The sequence below is a fragment of the Dipodomys ordii genome, unplaced genomic scaffold (assembly GCF_000151885.1).
Source record: "Dipodomys ordii isolate 6190 unplaced genomic scaffold, Dord_2.0 Scaffold13, whole genome shotgun sequence".
Classification (NCBI taxonomy): domain Eukaryota; kingdom Metazoa; phylum Chordata; class Mammalia; order Rodentia; family Heteromyidae; genus Dipodomys; species Dipodomys ordii.
The window spans coordinates 17,794,922-17,815,356 of NW_012267229.1; the positions used below are offsets into that span (position 1 = coordinate 17,794,922).

A 20,435-nucleotide genomic window follows, 5' to 3' on the forward strand; every position below is an offset into this window, starting at 1 on the left:
GTAATCACTTAATCACAATCAAAAAAAAAAAGAACTTCGGGGAAGGGAGGGAGGGAGGGGATGGTAGGGGGAAAACAATGGAGGGGCTAACAATGTTCAAGAGGAAGTGTACTCATTACCTCACTCATGTAACTGTAACCCTCTGTATAGTATCTTTACAATAAAAAAAAAAAGGAAAAAATAAATAAATAAAATGCTAAACTTGGAGCTCTGCCTTGGTTTAGCTCATGCTTGGTTGGCATTATATTTGTGCTGCTCGGGTGAGGCTAAACTGTGTTGTGCTAAAGATACTTGCTAGGTAAATTTGTGGATCCTGTCCCTTCCCATATCTACTAATGTTCTCATCTTCACCTATTTTTGTTCCTCAGCAGAATCTAAACTTGTTCATTTGTTCACCCAGTATTTACTGAGTGTTTGGTATGCTCCTCATCTAGGAACTAGAGCACTATAGCTTTGAGTAAGACTGACAAGAGTCTGTTTCAGGAGAGAGAGAAATGGGAGCTAAATAAAGAGGAAAACTGCTGAGAGTGGTTTTGTGTTACACAGAGAATTAAAATTGAGTGATGTGATGTCAGGTGCCCAGAGGTCAGGTTAAATTGAATTGTCAGGAAGGACCTGAGCTCTGGGTTCAGAAGCAGCCGGCTGTTCAAAATTACCAAGAGCATTGTGGGAAAAGCGCAAAGACAGAAAAGAATAAGCTTGGCACAGTTAAGGAACAGAGAAGGGGCCATCCTGGGCTGGGCTGGGATTGCCAGCATGCCCAGGTTGTAGGCCAGGGATTAGGTAACAGTCTTACTTGGAAAAGATCCCTTTGGTGGCAGAGTGAAAAGTGGATTGGAAGATAAGAGTGGAATCTAAAATGTCACTAGCTAAGATACAATAGGCCAGAGTTTTGCATTATGACCACATTACTATGTATCTATCCTTAAAACCTGTTTGATCAAGATTGCATGGGAGCTAGGCATGATTGTATACGTTAGGAAGGCTGAGCTAGGAGGATTGTGAGTTTAAGACTAGTCTGGGCTACAGAGCAAGAGCTATAATTAGCTCTTACCACAGCCTAGAGCTATATTAGCAACACAGTGCCTTAAAAAGAAACCATGGGCATGGGGTTTTATTTTTATATTGTTTTTTAAATAAGAAATTTCTAAAACGCTTAGGCATTTTAAAAAAAAAAACAACCCTTCTGGTCTAACTCTTGAGAACATATGCCAGATAGAAAAATAATCCTCCTTCAAACTCTCTCATCTGTCTCTTTATTTCTTCCTCTTCTCTTATATCCACCCTCTTTGGTCAAGTGGAAAAAAAGATGTCTGATCATGTCCTTGAACTTTGTCTCAGTTAGACCTGCTGGAATATTTTCTGGAGACCTGCTAACAAGCAGAAACAAGCAGTGACTTATCAGAAAACATCCTAATTTCCAAGACCAGAGTGACTCTGGCTGATGCTTTAATCCCTGAGTGGGATTTGTTTTTAGTTTCAGACTTCGTCACAGGTCCAGAAAATTGAAGGTAGACCCAAGGGGTTAGAGGAAGTAGGACAGAATGCTAATTTGTACTTCTTACTAGGTGATATCCAGAGCTATGCATAATATAAATACCTTCCAAGGGCTTTCTGAGCTAAATGTATTTTGACTGCTTTTGGCTCTCCTACAATCAGATAAAATTGCGTTTAACCCAGCTAAACATAAAGTTTCACACTTTGCAAGCTTAAAAAGGCTCCCTGTTAGAAGTTAGATTTCTGTAACAAGAAAAAAGATTTTCCTTTAGCCAGATACCCATTATCCATAACCATTCAGCCCCAGGATTTAAGCACGTTGCTCACTGCCACTGTCTCCGGCAGTTCCCAGACAGCAGAAATGGGAAACATAACTAAAAATCAAGAAAAAGGGGGGAGGGATGCAGATAAAGTAGCAATAAGCCATGGAAATGCATGAAGCAATGTGCAGAATGATAGGCACAGCAGAGTGTCCGTGTTTGCTGTGTTAGGATTTGGGGAGATTAGGTGTTTTAAGGGAAAACAAGCTGTGACATGGTTCCTGCTCATCCCCCAGATGTTTTTTTGTTTTCTCTCACATACCCAAATTATCCAATTAATTAAGGAAACATTGCAGTGGATTTCTTTGGCGAAGCTTTTGTTGGCTGTAAGATTGGAGCAACTTTGTGTGTCTCAGCCTAAGAGGGGGCAAACAGCTCTTCTATTTATGGTACCCTCAGTTCTGTGAAGTTCCCTTCCATCTAATAGGGCCTTGTTGACCCACCCCTACCCCCTGGGGTACAAAGGAGAGCTCCAAAAGTGTCATTCACTTGTGATTCAGGTATCATGAATTGGTCTATAATTTCAGCTTTCCCCTTGTCCATATGTTGCCCTTGAGTCTCACACCAAGAAAGAGGACTAATTTCAAGGCCTTTTGCCATTAAAACGTCTCCCCTTGTCATTGCTGCTGCTCACAGATCCAGATGTGTTGGCTCTGTAGAGTGCCTGCCTTCCATACAAGTGTCAGCTGACTTTCTCTCCTTTCTTCCCTTTGCTTTCTCTCCTTTCCAAAGAGATTGGGGCACAGTGCAGAAAAGTAGGTTTTCAGAATTGGTCATTTTTGGTACCAGCTTTGTGACTTTGACCAGGTCAGTTAACCTCTCTCAGCCTTTGTTTTCTTTCCTGCAAAAGCTGTGAGGATTAAGTGAAGGTAAGCAGCCTATGTGAGCCAGTTATAGTGCACCAAGTAGGTGATCCATTGAATTATTTAGATTTCTTTAGGGTCCTTGGTTTCTGCTGTGTATGGCACTGTGCTGGACTTTAAAGGCCAAGGCAACAGAGGTGAGGTGCCTACATTCAAGGAACTTGGCTTGTTTTTAGCCAATGGGGCTCTGAGTGGTACATCATCAGGTGTGTGTGAGGGAGGGACACTAGACAATTTTCTGACTCTATTGGACTTCTTCAGCTGCTATGGCATGCCACTTTCCCCCATAATCTTCGAATACATGTAATCTCACCCCCACTTCCTAAATGACAGAAGTGAAATTGGGAAGGGGTACTTCACAAGTACAAAGAAAATGAGGGATGTCCTTAGTTATCCTCCCTGGCTTGTCTTGAGGTTGCTGGGGGCAGTCCCCTGAATTGTCATGCTATGCTCAGGAGTCATTGCAGAGTAGGCATAGGTAAAGCATCATTTCACCTGGGAAGGGGAAGCCCGGCTTAGACCTACCACCACTGCGCAGCATATTAGTTGTCTGATGTAGCTACTGCTGGTTTCCTGTGGATCTTAACACTTGTGAATCAAATTAGAGAAATGACAGCTTTGATGAGGGAACTAGAAGAGTAATAGTTTTAAGCAAGGGGAAGGGTGACATTGTCCAAAAGGAAATATATTCTTGACTTATGTGACTGTAACCCCTCTGTACATCACCTTTATAATAACAATAAAAATAAAAAAGAAGTAATAGTTTTTGAAAAGTTTGGATTGGAATGTTAGAATGTTTACAGTTTGACATCAATTTTGAAGTCAGCATGAAGTGGGGCTGGTAACCCTTCTTCCCACTGAGCCTCTCAGCTACTATGGTCTAGAAATGTGTATTGGTGTGCATGAACTGTTGGCCTGACTCATGCTGGTGTTTTGTAAGGTGTGGAGGTGCTTTGGAGAAGGAGAAAGAGCCGGGCTTGGTTTCAGCGAGGTCTGTTGCTCACTAACTTTATAACCTTGAATTTTCCTTCTTCTCCCTCAGCCTCATTGTGCTCCTCTTAAGTTAGAAACAGGAATGCTGGCATTTCCTTGCTCCAGGGCCCTTTAGCATCCAATGTACAAGGCACATTATAAATCATAGCTGTATGTTTACTTAGTTTGTTGAGGGTGTGAATAGGAACATTGGAGGACCAGTTGTGACCTGTATCTCTTTTTCCCTTTGCTTCTCTGTTCCTGCAGGTAGATGGGCAGGTGGTGGCACTGCTGGTGCAGAATCTGGAACGCCTGGATGAGTCTGTGCGGGAGGAGGCAGATGGAGTCCACAATACCTTGGGTGAGTGACAGGTGCTTGTACTGAGCTTAGTACTCCTGGGCTGAACGTGGTGTTTCTTCCTTTCCCTTCTTGCCTAAGCCAGTCAACAGCTGGAGTGTTTTCTTTCCTTCTGCTCTGAAACTGCCTTTTCAGAAATGAAGACCTGTGTGTACATTTCATATAACTGCAGCTTTGGCTTGGCTTGTAGGTAATAAAAGCAGAAATCCACAAAGTAGGTAACCTTTCAAGACAAAATGCGCTGCCTGCTAGATTTTATCAGGCCTCTGCCTCCAAAGTTAGGATGAAATCCATTCAGGATTCCATCTCCTGTCCTTTGGAAAGTACATATTTAAAAAGTTTAAATCATTTTCTGTTAGCTTCTCTTACCAGTTTTCTTCAGAGAAATTGCAAACTTTTGTGCAACTATAAACCTTTCAGGAAAGGGCTTTTTTTTTTTTGTGCAAAAGAGTCAGTGTTCCTTTCCCTTCTTATATATAAGTCTATGTAAATTCAAGTTGGAATTACTGCAACTATGTATTTGCAATTATATATCCCTACTAACTTGGCTGCCCTTGTGTCTATGCTTGTTAACTGGATTCCTCTGCAGTGTTTCCCCTCTTCTTTCTTCCCTTAATCTCCCCAGTGTTCCCCTTTGCACAGTTGCTGAAGCATTAGCCTTTTTAAAATTGTACTTTGGGGTAGTCTTCTTTATCACTAGCCACTGTCTTATAAAACCAGAGGAGACATATCTATAAGCAGAGCTCAAGAAATGAATGAGGCCCAGTGGAAGCAGAAATTTTGATGAGATTAGATTTCCTTTCTGCTCCTTTGTGCTTACTAGATTTCTCTTGTCATTCTAGCCTCTCCTCAGTGAGGATTATCACCAAGAAGGGAGAGGGGGATGGGCACCTAGGGAGCAAGGAAGGAGAAAGCACAGCACTCTATGATTGGGAGTTGGCTGTAGTCAAAAGCCAGAATTTGGCATTGCCATCTGTTAACCTAATGCTGTATTTTGTGGATTACACAGTTTTATCAAGGGAGGAAGGAGGAAGAAAAATAGAGGATGAATGATTTTGAAATACATCTTGAAAGAAGATGAATACAATTGAAATAGCTTGTTTACAACTATGAAAATAGAACACTGAAACTTGTTGAAATTGACTTGGGAAGGAGGGAAGAGGAGAAGAGAATGATAGAAGGGATGAGATTGATCAGAATATATTGTAAACCTGTGGAAATATCACAGTGAAATACCTCTCTGTATAACGTCAGCCAGTTTTTTTTTTTAAGTTTATCAAAAGTCTTAGCTGACTTAATAAAAAGGCCTGCTCTAGTAGAAAAAGCACCAGCCTGGAAGTCTGCAGAGATCTGTCTGTGCCAGCTTGGGCACCTTCCATAGCTCAGAGTCGTCCCTGTCTCCATTATTGAGTGCCGAGTGTTTTGTCAGTCTGTGCTAGTCACTAGGTAGATTTTGATGATTAGTCATTGTTAATTTATAGGAATTAGAATGATGAGAAGGTCCAGTAGAGAAAGGAAAGATAATAAATACCAGGTGACAAATGGTAGAGTAAGAGTCAGTGAAAAGCATTGTGGGAATAACAAGGAAGGGTCTCCAAATTGTCCCATGGGAACTGGTGCCAACTGGGGTGAAATTAGCACAGTAGCTCATGCCTATAATTCCATCTTTTTGGGAGATTGAGATAAAGAAGATCATGATTCAAGGCCAACATGAGCAAAAAAATTAACCAGGTCCCATTTTAGCCAACAAACCAGGTTTAGTACCTGTGGTCTTAGCTAAAATAAGAGTCAGAGGTAGGAAGATCACAGTCAGGAGCCAGCTCTTGGCAAACCAAAACCAAAACAAAGAAACTAAGAAACCGTATCCAAAAAATAAAGTTCAAAAGGACTGTTCAAGTGTTAGAATGCTAGTGTGAAGCTGTGAGATCAAACCCCCAGTAGCATTAAAAGGAGGAGGAGGAAGAAGAAGAAGAAGAGGAGGAGGGAGGAAGAGGAGAAAGGAAGAAGAGGAGGAGGAGGAAGAGAAGGAGGAGGAGGAAGGGGAAACCAGCAAGAGAAGAAGCAAAGTAGCCCAAGAAAGTTAGACCTGTACTGCAGCAGTGGTCATGGACTGGTGGGAAATGGACCTGGAAAAGTAGGTTTGTCCAAAATTTAGAAGATTTTGTAAACCATAGTAAGAAGATTGGTTTTCTTTCTACCAGTCAACAGGAAGCCACCAAAAGTTTAAGCAGAAGAATAAGACAAAGGTGCCAGAGATTCACGTGAATAATTACTTTCCTTTGGAAGTATGAAAATAGTCCTTTCTCCCTCAAAGTATTCCCAGTGTGTTCTAGGCATTGTGCTTAGGGAACATATAACTGTGTTTGCTTTGTGAGTTATATATATTCTTAAGGTGGGAACAAAAGGGGACCAGAAGGAATGAGAAGCATTTATGTATTAAAGACTATAAATGATTTAATTGTCTCATTTTTGGTATTGTAGTCATATAAGCTTTTTTTTTGCCTCCTAATTTTAATTTTTCTGTTAAACAGTTCATTGGCTTTCACAGGAGATAGCAGGGCTCCCTAGTACCTGGTAGCTACCTCTGCCGGCGTGGCATTTGCCCCATGTGCGCAGTTGTTTTGTTCATATAGAAGAACATGCCTGCTTCTCTGGCAGTGTCCTTTGTCCACACAATTCCAAAGAACAGAAAATGGATGAATCAGAAAGAAAAGCTGAATTCCCCATGCCCTAGTTTTCCTTGTCGTTTCTGCCTAGGCTGCCATCTCTTTGGTTACTGGGCTCTGAGACTGTGGACTAAGTGGAGCCCTCCTAGGCTGTATTCTGCTCTAGTGTTGATCTCTAGTAGCATAGAAAACCTCTTGCCGAATCCCTTTTGTGAATTCTTTTATTTTCAGTTATGACTTTTACTTGTAACATAACTTGAAGTAAACCCACAGCAACCCCCTGGTTATTCTATAAATGACAGCACAGCATCTGGCTGGGAGGAATACAGGGAGAGGGGAACTGCCTGTCATGGGAAGCAAGCTGATTGCAGATGGAAGCAAAGTTGCCCTCCCCTGTGACTAGTGTCTGTCTCCCTTTAGCTATTGTAGAAAACATGGCTGAGTTCCGGCCCGAGGTGTGTACTGAGGCTGCCCAGCAGGGGCTTCTGCAGTGGCTATTGAAGAGGCTGAAGGTGAGTGTGGCTTTGTGGCACTTTTGCTCAAATATCTTTTCTCTGGGCATGGTTGTTCCCAGTTGATAGAGATTGTGGGCCTCTAGATATAGGATGTAGTAGGAAGTTTTCTAGTACCTCTTACCCTTTTCTATAGCCTCCTTTCCTTCTTAAAGGATCCCTTCTAGTTCCACTTTCCAGCTGCTGTTGATAATATTTAATGTACTTTCAGATATTTTCTTTATATAGAAGAGTGTGATGTGGTATGTATGTTTCACAAACAAAATCATATAATGTTTTCTTATGCACATTGCTTTTTCACTGATAATGGGTGCCTGATATTTTACAGATAATAAAAATGAATTTAACCCTTTCCATTTCTATGGTTTTGCCTGCTATAAATGGTACAATCATCATATACACACTATAAGTGATATGTCTGTATCCTGATATACTCTTACACATTTTTCTTAGCTTGTCAGTCCAAAAAGTCCTAGAATTCATGACAGGCAATGGGGGAGGCTGAGATCTGAGGATTATGATTTGAACCCAGCCTAAGTTAGTATATGCCCTATAATTCCTGGCCTCTGACAACCTATCCCTCATTCCTACTTACTTGATATTGGTTCCCATTAATTCTCTGTCTCTCTGTCTCTCTCTCTCTTTCTCTCTCTCCCCCCCCCCCCTCATATCAGTCATGGGGCTTGAACTCTGGGCCTGGGCGCTGTCCCTGAGCTCTTCAGCTCAAGGTGAGTGCTCTACCACTTGAGCCACAGTGCCATTTCAGGTTTTCTGGTGATTAATTGGAGATAAGAGTCTCACGGACTTTCCTCCCCAGGCTGGCTTTGAACCGTGATCCTCAGATTTCAGCCTCCTGAATAACTAGGATTACAGGCGTGAGCCACCAGCACCCGGCTCCCATTAGTTCTCTAACATAGCTCATACAACTACTCAAGGTTACTGAGCCTAGCCCAGCATTTACCATTAGGGAGTATGGGCACATTTGCCTGGTAGAGCTCAATGCACTGAACCCATGCAAGCCTACTTTTCCCCTTCCTAAGTCCCTTTCCTTTTAGTCTAGCGCATAGTACATCATTAACTCATGCTGCTATCTTTGCAATTTGCTCTTGACCTCCTCTCCAGAGTCTGGATAACTCCAGGAGTTTCCCTGTGTGGCTCCCTTCACATATCCCCAACTTAGTTTCTTCTTTTCTCAATATTTAAAATACTTTTATTCTCCAAAGCCTGGAGACACATTGGGACTGAGGTGAGGGATAGAGGAGAGGAAATCAGACACTAAGTTAAGAGGATTGGGTAATAGGGTAATAGGAAAGTAGATAATAGGAACCTCATTTGTTGGTGGAGGTGCCATGTGTTAAGGCCCTTACCTTAAAATATATAAAATAATCCAGTAGTATTCAGCTCTGTGAAGTCAAGACAAAGTTTCCTTACTTACTTGGGACTTACTACTGATTTAAGAATCCTCCATCAAACCTCTGTCCTTTGAAAGGTATTGGAATCTGCAGTTTTCGTTGTCTTCTTCTTTGAACTGGTTACATAGAAAGAGAAATTGAAACCTCTGGGTGTTTAGCTTGGATTCCATTACCCTTATGACAGTAATAAAGAGGTCCATTTGGTATTTTAGCACACTATTGACTCATGCCTTACAGGCACAGCGTTTATGTAATCCTCTGGGCATAAACAGCTATGTTGCTGTCTCTAAAACAGTTTTTCAAGGGTTCAGGGTATTTAAACATTAAAATGCTATTTGGTTATTTTACTAGTAAGCAAGTTCTCTTAGAAAAACCATGTGCTGCCCAGAACATTAAGGGAAGTACTTCCTTAAGGAAATCCTACTTAAGGCTGAGGCCAACAAGAAGGTGTGTCTGTAAAACTGATGCTTTGCTCTTGTTCTTTGGTCTGAGGAGGCACTTTTAACCTTCACCTCTTGACTGTCATGTGGACTCTAACTCTGACTTCCTTATGAGCTGTGACACTGTCCCTTGTCTGGCCTAGTCCCTTGTCCAGTCTGTTTTCTCATTTAAAATAATGAGTATCCTTACCTAGGTACCAGTGGCTCAGGCCTGTAATCCTAGCTATTCAGGAGGCTGAACTTGGAGGATTATAGTCCAAAGCAAGCCAGGACAGAGTTGTTGAGACTCTTAGCTCCAAATAACAACCTCCCACCCTGCCCACCCTCCCCCAAAAAATCTAGAAGTGAAGCTGAGACTAAAAGTGGTAGAATGCTAGCCTTGAGCAGAAAAGGTCAAGTACAGTGCCCTGAGTTGAGGCCTCAAGACCGGCACTGTGTGTGTGTACACACACACACACACATATATACATGCATGCATACATATATACAACGTCTTCCTCACCTTACCAGTTTTGAGAGGTTATTATGAAGACCACATGTGTTGCTTTTTAAACTGTGAAGATCTCTATCACCATGGGTTTCAGCTGGAAGATTATACTAATATCATTATGGAACTTTGAAAACCTCAGATTCTCAGACTACACTCCAGACCTACTGTCCCAGTCTCTGCTGTGGGTATATGTTAGAAAAGTTCCCTATGTAATTCTATTGTTCAGCCTCAGTTCCATCTACTGGTCTCTAGAAATGTGGATCCTCTTCTTACTCTTTCTTGTGGACTGCTGTGAAATGCCACTTACAGTTGCCATCCCCATTTAAGAAACTACCTTCAGTGATGCTACAGCTGTTATTTCATTGCCCACTTTTTCTGCCTACTTGTAGAGTCCTGGCCTGGCTCAGTCCAATCTTTTCACTTTCCAGTTGTAAAACATTGGCCTTGCTCACCTATTTTTTACCTATCCTCTGCAGAGATCTGTTCTGTCTTGACCTCTAGCTTTGTTCATGCTCTTCCTACCTTTACTAGGTGTGTATGTGAGTGTGTGTGTGTGTGCACACGCACAGTATATGTGTTTTGTGTTTCTAAATTGGATACAACTTTTCAAGAGAAAGCTTAATGGCTTGGTGATATGTCTTAAGCATTAAAACACTTGCTTGAGGCACTGGGCTCAATCCTCAGAACTGAGAAATAAGCAAAGAAGGAGCATAAGACACCCCAGATCCTTATGTAAGGGATGTAGCTTTAGTCATTTTTAGGACAGAAAAGAAATTTGTAAGTTCTGTTGCATTTATCTGCAACTAAAAGTAGCCAGGCACCAGTGGCTAATGCCTTTAATCCTAGCTACCCAGGAGGCTGAGGTCTAAGGATCTCGATTCAAAGCCAGCCCAGGAAGGAAAGTCTGTGAGACTCTTATCTCTAGTTAAACACCTGCCCCTTCCAAAAAAGAAAAAAAAAAGCTGAAGCTGGAAGTGGAGCTGTGGAGCAAGTGATGGAGAGCACTAGCCTTGAGCAAAAAAAAGCTAAGGGACAGCCCCCTGCCCCTAAGTTTAAGTCCTGGGACCAGCACCCATGCCTGCACACACGTGCGCAAGCACATGTGCACAAGCATGCACACACACACACAGACACATACATAATTACACACTAAAAGAACTAAAGATATTACCTGCCTTGTCTAAGCCCATGCAACAGAGATAGAAGTGAGTTAAAACCTGTGCCTCCAGCGGTTCTTGTGTATTCTTTCCATAGCATTGCTTTGCCCCAGCCTATCTTGCCTTCTCTCTTTTCCAAAAACCAGCCCATCCTTTTATTTTTTCTTCCCCTAGTGTTTTTTTCATGCAAGTTAACAGTCTGGTTTCCAATGCTTACTAAAATTGCATGGCACCCTTTGGAGCACCTTTTCTTGATCTGTAAAATGGAAATAATTCCATTACCTGGCAGACTTTCATATTACATGTGCTAATTTTTCTTTCTCCAAATATCCTTAAATTCCATAAAAACAAAAACTGGGTCTCTGCTGTATTTGCATCTCATTGCAATTGCTTGCAAAATGTTCTCAGTGGCATCTCAGTGTTAACTGGCAACTTGTTAAAAAAAAAAAGCAGATCATTGAGTCCCCTGAAAGTTCCCCGATTGTCAAATCTGAAGCTGGGGTCCAGCGTCCTATACAGTATTTTAATAATCCTTCCTGGTGAACATGAAGAATATAAGTAAAATCTTGAGGACCAAGGTGCCAGCATTTTTATGCCTAGGTTTCTGGATAAGAACTTGCTGTTTGATTATCTCACATTTCTTCAGTAATCCTTAAGCAGTTCTTGATGACAGACAGTTTAGACGTGGATTTCTCCATGTATACTGATAGCGTAGCAGTACATAGAGATTTCCAGGGATTTTACATCTACCAAATGAAACCTTACTAATTTGTTCTAATGAGGATAAAACCTATTTCAGATGATTGCATTAAACGGATTAGCAGGTAAGCAGATAACTTACTGGAAGAGACACTCCACTGCATAACAGGTCATATTTTTAAATGGGGAATAGGAACTTATTCGGATACTATATACTTTTGAAAATGACATCCAAACCAAATGTTTTACTTCTCTTTTCTGAAGAAACAAAATTAAGATTTGCAGTTAATGCTTTCGAGTAGCATATGAGTTAATGAGTAACAATTGGCTATTACACAACATGTACAACTGGCTGATGCAAAAGTCTTAGCCCCTAGTGACTAGAGGTTGTGATTTTGCAGGACCCAATCTGCTCTGACAGTTGTACAGGGTTGTACAACTGTCTGAACCTGCCTCGTGTGTTTCAGGGGCCAGAGGTGAGCTGCAGATATAACCTGCAGCTTCTGGCTGCGGGTGGTAGCATAATTGTTTTGTACTTTCCAAAAAGGCAGCAGCTTCACAAAAGGTGAAGTTTAATTTTATTCAAGGCTGTACATGCTGAGTACAAACCTATGCTTGACTCTGTAATTACCCTGACAGCTGAAAGATTTAGGATCACCAGGCTCCTGGATACAAAAGAGCCCTACAAGTTCCAAGTTCTACCGGTTTACTTTGCGAGTAAACCAACAGACCTGCTGAGTGAATTTTTCTTTTTTCTGGTTTTGACTATCCTTTTGTTATTGGGAAGTTTGGTGTTTTGTAATCTCTGTTTGAGATTTAAAAGAAATAAAATATCTTTGGTAAGTTTTGTCTTTTGTCTAAGCATAGAAGATTATTCTCTTCCCCAATGACCTAGGTTCTTTTGTATCTTTTCCACCAGATTAAACTGTTATTGTCACCATCATTATTATGGCTGTGTTCCCCATCTGATAATTTCATAAATTAACTGTCCATTCCATGCAAAATGTTTCTCTAGATCCTTGCATACATATTTCTAATCCTCATAAGCATCCCTGACAATAGCATACAGCTGTCCCTCATTTACGGATGAAGAAGAATTCTAGGATAGGGAAATAAATGCCTTGCCAAAATCCAGAGCCAGTGAGAGTTGGGCTAAGTTTCTCCAAAGTGGCCTCTTTCCAATGTGCTTCCAGCTGGCACTACACTCTGATTCTAAGGCAGTCCCTCCACTTTTTAAATCAAAATGCTTATACTTAAAGAGAAAGTGAAAAAAATGATTCATCACAATTTTGTCATAATTAGAAATTCCTTGAAATATGAGACAGCAAGAACTAGGGATTTGGGGGGCGAGGCAAGGAGACAGTAATCCTTAGTAAAGGGGACTCAGCTGTTAGGGGCCATTATTATGTTTATTTAATGGAGTTACTTCCTAAGGAAAATGTGACAGCATAGGAGACATTGGCTCAGAGAGGTACATTCATTTAACCAAGATCATATCACTGATGAACAATTAGAGCTGAGATCTAAGTCAGATATTTCTGAATCCAGCTATCCTAGAAACCCGTAGCATGTACTGTGTGATTTTCCTATTTATTTCTCACACCTCTCCAAGGAAGTCTAAAATCTTTATTTCTATTTTACAAAGGGTCATAGGGTCTTGTAGCTGGCTCATGGTTCTCGCAGAATCTCAGTAATATTTGTTATTTTGGCAGAACTTACATTCAGCTTGAGGCCTTCTTCTTGCTAGGCAAGCACTTTACCATTTGAGCCTTACCTCGAGTCAACTTTTCAATAATTTTGTTTTTATAGCACTCCATGCCAAGAAGTCCCTAAAAGTCCTGTTAAGTAGTTATGTCCAAATAATTTAATGTGTACACTTAGTAGCTATTGAAAGAAAATGAGGTTTTATTTCATTCTTAAATATCACAGGTTTTTGTTTTTTGTTTTTTACTAATGGTGCATCCACCTTTTGGGTACTGTACAACTTTCCAACCTTGGCATCTGATTGAACACTGTCACCCTCTACTGATACTCATTCAGTTCCTCAACCACAGAAACCATCAAAAGTTCTCTTCACAAAGCTAGATGTCTGCAAAAGAAACCAACCTGAGCTAGTAGTACAGTGCTCTAGAGATGTCAGGTGTCCACTATGCTGTCAGCCTGCAATGAATTCAAGATGGCACCCTAGTTACCTCATTGTATGTTGGGTACAAACTTTGTGGCACATAGGTAATATCGTGCTGAGGATTCTTTCAGTGTCCTTTTATTTCTTGTATTCTATTGTGACTACTTCATAAAATTAACTTGAATTCCATGTAGTATTTTCAAATGATGTAATAGTGGACAGGGTTCAGATTTAATTCATCATTGTTTGCTGCTGTCCTTAATTGTGTGTCTTGAATATAACAAGTGCCCACTAATATTTATGGAAAGGGATAGAAAAACTCTCATCTAACTTGGAGTTTATAAAATCCAGTGAAGGACAAGAGGGATTGGGAGTACAGAAAGACTCTTGCTGTAGTGGCCAGGTGTCTATAGGCTCTTTTAGTTATTATCTTGTTTCAAAGAAGAGCCCTAGTTCCTTATAAAGTTACAGAAGACTTGGTCTGACTAACATAATTTAAAATATAATAGCAGTGCTAGGGACTTAAATAATTTGTGTAGCTTTATTTAACAAATAGAGATATCTACCCATTGCTTTCCACCTTTGTGTTTTGATTTTTGCAGAACCATCTTTGTTAAGGGGAAATACACCATAGATTACATTTAAGCTCCAGGTGTAACATGGATTTCTTGAAAGAAGGTCTCCAGCTTGACTCAGGAGCATACCATGCAGTCAGCATGTCTAAGACCTTGCATGTATATGTCTTTTTAGCCTCAGATGAGTCAGACCTGGCCAACCTCCTGAAATTCTGTGGGCTACATTTTGACTTGATGAGGAAGGACGTGCACAGAAAACTGAAAGGGTGCTGGATGTTGCTTGATTAGGCAGTGCTTTTCCTTCTTTAGCACAAAATCAATATCGAAAAGGAACTGTGAGTGGCATGAGGGTGATGGAAGTGTTTGCTCCAAGATAAACATTTTCCCTGTCCTTTGCAGGTACAAAAATTATTTGTCATTTCAAAAACCCAGATACATAGCAAAGGCTGCTGCTGATTAACAGGCCTTGTTCAGGTATCTGGGAACTGTAAATAAAAACACATCCATGAGACTTACGCTCTCCCCCCGCCCCCTGCACTTTGTCCAAGGGGCATCGTTAATGGTGAGATACTTAAGTCTCACTGCTACTGAAGCAACAGTGTGGATAACCATGAAAGATAGACTATGTAGTAGATGCATCCCCACTGAATCTCCACATAGCAGAACACACAGCAGGGAAGGAATTGTGGGTAGTAATTTAGGTGTTAAAATATTAACACATTTTTGCATATTTAATGTGGTTTCCTTTTTAAATAGTAGGCAGATTATGGCATATAAGCAAAAAGGTTTATGATTTCAAATTAAATTTTAAGCATTAAAAAATCCAAATGGAGCCACTTTGTTATATATTCAGCTAATCTAAGCAAGAAATTGCTTTCATTTCAACTTTTCTGATCATGCATCAGCTAATTTACAGCCTAGTTTTATGGCAATAACTTGTGAATGAAGCTTCAGGAGTCTTAATCTTAAGTTCAAAACTTTGTATTGTTTATCCTAGATTCATATAGTCTCAACTCAAAATGAGGTATCTGAGACAGCTTCGTGGGAGAGGAAACATGTATGACCTAAACAGTAGGAATGGGAGAGCCATTGTGTCTGCCTGCCATTTCCTAAATAGTACTTAGATCTGGTCTCCTGAGAGGCAGACTTTTTTTTTTTTTGCCCTTAACCTGTCTTTTCCCTAGCTTCTTCTCTTCTCTAACTTGTGAGAAATTTGTCCTAACAAGACCCCTAATAGTTTTCTCTTTTCTCTTATTTCCCCACAGGCAAAGATGCCTTTCGATGCCAACAAACTGTATTGCAGTGAAGTGCTGGCCATATTGCTCCAGGACAATGATGGTGAGGCTCCCTCTCAGTATTGATATTCTGTTAGGATAGGAGCTCGGCTTGTTTCAGATCATGACAGCAAGCTCTCTTGCCTTTGGCATCCCCTTGCTTCCCCTCTCACTCTCTGTGCAGCTTTTGTACTCTGTCAGGCTGTATTGATTTTGTTTGCTGATGTATCCGTGTTAGACGGCTGTAAAATCTGACAGTTAGCTTCATTTTTTTCCTTCCTCTTTTTTTCCCCCCCTCTTTTAGAAAACAGGGAATTGCTTGGAGAGCTGGATGGAATCGATGTGCTTCTTCAGCAGTTATCCGTGAGTAATTCTTATGCTTTCTGTCTGCCATGAAGATGCATGGCCTGCTTTAAATGAGAGGTGGGGCTGGAAGGCAAGGATACCTACACCACATGATGGGCGCCAAAGGGAGCATGGGGCAGGTTGGTGATTACCTCCCTTGGGTATTTTGTCTCCTTTTTTTAGTCGTTGGTCCTGACCAGATATCACCTTTTTATGGTCTTTCCTTGTCTCCTGATAGGACCTTCCCAGTCCTGACGACCCGTGCTCTACTTACTTGTGTTTCCTTGGCCAAGTTACTCTCATTTAGCCCGCTCCCAGCATTATTCACCTCCTTTCTTTCAGTCTGCCACTGAAATGGAGTGTGTTTATGTAGGATCCAGATAAGCTCAGGAACAAGTCCCAGCACCGTAGGCTGGAGGTCACAAAGAACAATGGAGAAGGTCAGGGCACAGGATGCAGCAGTGAGAAAATGGAAGCTGCCATTTGGTCTCTGAAAGAATTGTAAATCCTGTTGAAATGTTATTGTGTTGGCATTGTGAAAAATATGGTTAAGGTTTTAACAAACCTCATCTGTGTTATTCCACAAACAGGAGTAAAAATAAATCATTTGGGTAAAATCTTAAAATGTGTTGAGTGTCTGACACGTCAGTGAACATACAGCTTCCATTTTATTGCCAGCAGCCTGAGTGGCTTGGCCTCCACCCCAAAAACAGAGCTTTGAAATGTGTAGCTGTTTCCAGTTCTGGGAAAGTACGTAGTCCTTTTCTTGCAAGATTATTGATAGGCTCCTGGTAGCCTGTATGGGTATGCATACACTCTGGAAAGGCTTTCCTGCTGCCTGCCATTCATCTGTGGCAAAGACAGAACTTCTACGTTATGCCTTTCCCATAACTTGGGGCCCCTTACTCCAGTGTGAGATTGTGGTTATTTCTTGACGGGGAAAGTTGATAAGGTTGGGTTGTGCCAGTGTAAGGTTTTGGGGTTAACTGGCAGAATTATATCCTGACATAAATAGTGGTTTCAGGGATGCTGTAATTGTTTAATTGTATATCTTTTAATGGAGTTTTCTATTTCAACTATATTTTATAGTAAAAACTTTGGGGGGTGTTTTGAGGGTTTTTTGTTTTTTTAAGAAAATATGCCTCCTTGGAACTGTCAATCATTTGGACCACTCGGTGGTCTCAGCTGAGTATTTATGTTTTTGCATGAACTACTATCTATTCATTGAATATGAGTGGATCAGGGTGGGAACTGATGAGAGTTTTGTTTAATAAGCTTCTGATGTCTCACTCGTGGGGTTATCATGACAGACAAGCCTTGGAAATTGTTGACTAGTGGCTGATGAAAGGGCATTCTCTTACGGAACTGTGTGTTCCGCTGTCTTTTCTTGGCAGGTGTTTAAAAGACACAATCCCAGCACAGCTGAGGAGCAGGAGATGATGGAGAATCTGTTTGATTCCCTCTGTTCCTGTCTGATGCTCAGTTCAAACCGCGAGCGCTTCCTGAAGGGTGAGGGCCTTCAGCTGATGAACCTCATGCTCAGGTATGTCTTTGAGCCCCGGGTTCATCCATCATTTTTGCCTGGATTTAAGAACATATTTCAGTAGTCTTTTATCCTCTCGAATGTCACCATTGTACAGAATAGTATTCATTTGTAGATGTATTATATAAATATTTGTGGATTTTTTATTTTTATTTATTTCCTTTGATCATCATGGGTCTTGAACTCTGGGTCTGGGTGCTTTCCCTGAACCTTTTTGTTCAAGGCTAGCACTCTACTGCTTTGAACCACAGTGCCACTTCTGGTTTTCAGGTGGTTAATTGGAGATAAGAGTCTCATGGACTTTCCTGCCTGGGCTGGCTTTGAACCATGATCCTCAGATCTCAGCCTTCTGAGTAGCTAGGATTACAGGGGTGAGCCATCAGCGCCTGGCTTTTGTAGATATTTTTATCATTAGTATTGTTGAATAGAAGTCTATTTTAATCTGCTTGTTCCCATCTCTATACTTTTTTTCAGTAGATCCTCCATAGACCTATCTATGCCATGTTTGTCTATATTTTTGTATTGTCAGCAAAATATTCATATTTTGCATTTATGCATAGCAGACTGAATTGTTATATGCTGTGTGCCTAAGCCTGAGGAATATAAAAACATGTAAGATAGTCCTAGAAATTTGGTTTATAGTACTTATATATCTTTTTATACATTCTACCTTTAAAGTTGATATTCTGCTTAGCTTCTTAGTTATCACACAGAATCCTTTTAAAGCTAGAAACAAAAGAAGATAGTTTTCATTAATAACTTTTTTTTAAAGAAATCTGGCTAGGAAGAGTAGAAAAGTAGGGTGACAATAACCAGAGTGTGGTAAAGAGTTGAGGGACCAATTTTTTTTTTCACTTAAAAGACTGGAATAATATTTGTAATACACTGGTTGTAATAACTGCAATCGTTATGATTATTCTTTATAAAATTGAGCCAGAGCCTGCCATTTCAAAATTTTATTCATACACAGTATGAAATTCTGTTGAAATAAGGATACTTACTTAATTTTTTCATAAATTTAACATATATTAAGTATGATTTAAACTATAGATATACAAAATTACTGTTGAGTTATTGAAAAGATACTAACTATGTTAAGTGTCAGGCTCATACAGCAGTACAAAGATGGAATCCTTACATGCTCAAAAAAACTGCTCAAACACAAGCCAGTCTTTAAGTATTTTCATCTAGTTTTTTTTTGACAACATTTGAGGCCCACCACACATAACTAGCTATTATTATGTTTCTTTTTGGACTTACCATGCTATTTTCCAAATGTGACATATTCTCTGTAAGAGTTCAGTAACTGCGTAAGGTATGTTGAGGGACACAGCTTAGTTAGTATTCTATTGTTGATACTAAGGCTCTTCCTAATGGTTTGCTATCATAACAAACTTGATAATGACCATTTGTGTACCTGAAATAAGTTTAGGATTATTGGTATTTATTTCTGAAAATTTTTTCTTTACAAGGCTTGCAGAAGGTTGGAAGGACTTTTTCTATCTAGTCCCTAGCAGATCTTGGATTGATTTAAAAAATCTTCCTTTAAGAAATTGTTTTAACGTGCAGAGATGGATTTGGAAAATTACTTAGAGACCTTTACTGTTTAGCTGATTCTAGCTACTTTCCTTTCTTATTTGTTTATCTTCTTTGGCCTTCTAATTGCCTGTCCTTTTGTTGAAATGACCCATCTTCTCAAGCAAACAGCATGTAGGAAGGCACATTTGGCTTTTTGGATCTTCTCACCTTAAACTACACTCTGCAGGGACTTTCCCCTAAGCTTCTTAAAGGTCTAAACTGCCAATGTGTTTGGATGGATGAGTACAGCTATGAAGTGATGAATTCCTGTAGCATATGGCTTGGTAATGTGCACCAGTGGGGAGCTGAATAAATAACCAGAAATATGGATTATTCAAACAGGAATGCTGAGTTTCTGGGAGGCTAATTAAAGAAGAGCTCCAAAAAGACTAGACACTGTACCTTTCTAGGATCACTTCACTTTTCATTTGTGAATGCTGATGTTGCTGCTGGATTCCTTTCTTTTGCATTAATTATCTATATTAGCAGATTCAGCATTTCCTTTTGTCTCTTTTCCATGCTCTTTGTTCTGAATTGTTTTTCTTCTTCAGACTCCCAAATGGAAAATTTAAGTGGGAACGAATTTTCCCTTGACTTTATGTACCCTTTCTGATTTAGTAAGAACTGCTAATTTGCTGTCCATTCAGAGGGTGTCCATTCAAGATTGGGAAGCTGTAACTTGAGAGGTCAGGAAGATGTCTGTAGTTCCAATTGCCCCTAACTACAGATTTTTACTTGGAGAGGTTTATGTTGATAAGGGGAGGGCTTTGGAGCTGAGGTTAAATGCATGTTTTCACTTATAAGCTCTGGATATTTGGTGAGTTATTTTAACCTTTCTGACTCTCCAACCCCTAGCCTTTTCATCTGAAAAATGAGAACAATAATGCTGAATTTGTGGTGATTTCTCCCTCTTTTTGCACTATATAAAGTGGAACAGTTCTGCAGCTACCAAAACATTGATAAGACACTAATTTGAAACATTATATAGTGTTGACGTTATATGTTAACTGTTAGCCTTATACAGAGTGGACAAGGCAGAAGTCTGCCTTTAAGAAGGTCAAAGGATGAGGGGGAGTAGGGGGAGTTGGGAGGGCAGGGATGGTAAGGGGAAACCAAGGAGGCAACAATACTTGATAAGAAATGTACTCATTACCTATTTAAAAAAAAGCTTAGAGGTTAGTAAAAGAGGCAAATATTAAATAATTATAATTTAATGAGATAACTACTAAGAGGAACAGTTTTGCATTTATGTGCCCAGTGGATGTTCCTTTAATTTTTTACTATTGATGAAGAAATGTCATAATTTATACACAGTCTCTCACGCTTTCACATTCACCAGCCTACATACATACCAGTTTGATGTTTTTATCAGCTTTGTTGGGACATCATTTATGTACAGTAAAATGCACCTGTTTAAAGTTTGCAATTTAGGGGCTGGGAAGGTGGCTCAGTGGTAGAGCGCTTGCCTTGCATGCCAGAGGCCCTGGGTTCGATTTCTCAGCACCACATAAGCAAAAAGAAAAAAGCCGCAAGTGGCGCCGTGGCTCAAGTGGTAGAGCGCTAGCCTTGAGCTGAAGAGCTGAGGGACAGCACCCAGGCCCAGAGTTCA

The 20,435-nt window shown here is 40.4% G+C and overlaps 1 protein-coding gene across 2 annotated transcripts in view; it reads left to right on the top strand.

Moving 5' to 3' along the window:
• The window catches only part of Ctnnbl1 (catenin, beta like 1), a 162,529-nt gene that overhangs the window by 69,178 nt on the left and 72,916 nt on the right, over positions 1 to 20,435 (top strand). For both annotated transcript variants that reach the window (XM_013011092.1, XM_013011093.1), the window contains exons 6-10: positions 3,920 to 4,013; positions 7,097 to 7,188; positions 15,352 to 15,424; positions 15,665 to 15,723; positions 17,100 to 17,248. In XM_013011092.1, the coding sequence (XP_012866546.1) occupies positions 3,920 to 4,013; positions 7,097 to 7,188; positions 15,352 to 15,424; positions 15,665 to 15,723; positions 17,100 to 17,248 (467 nt within the window). The remainder of the gene's footprint in view (positions 1 to 3,919; positions 4,014 to 7,096; positions 7,189 to 15,351; positions 15,425 to 15,664; positions 15,724 to 17,099; positions 17,249 to 20,435) is intronic.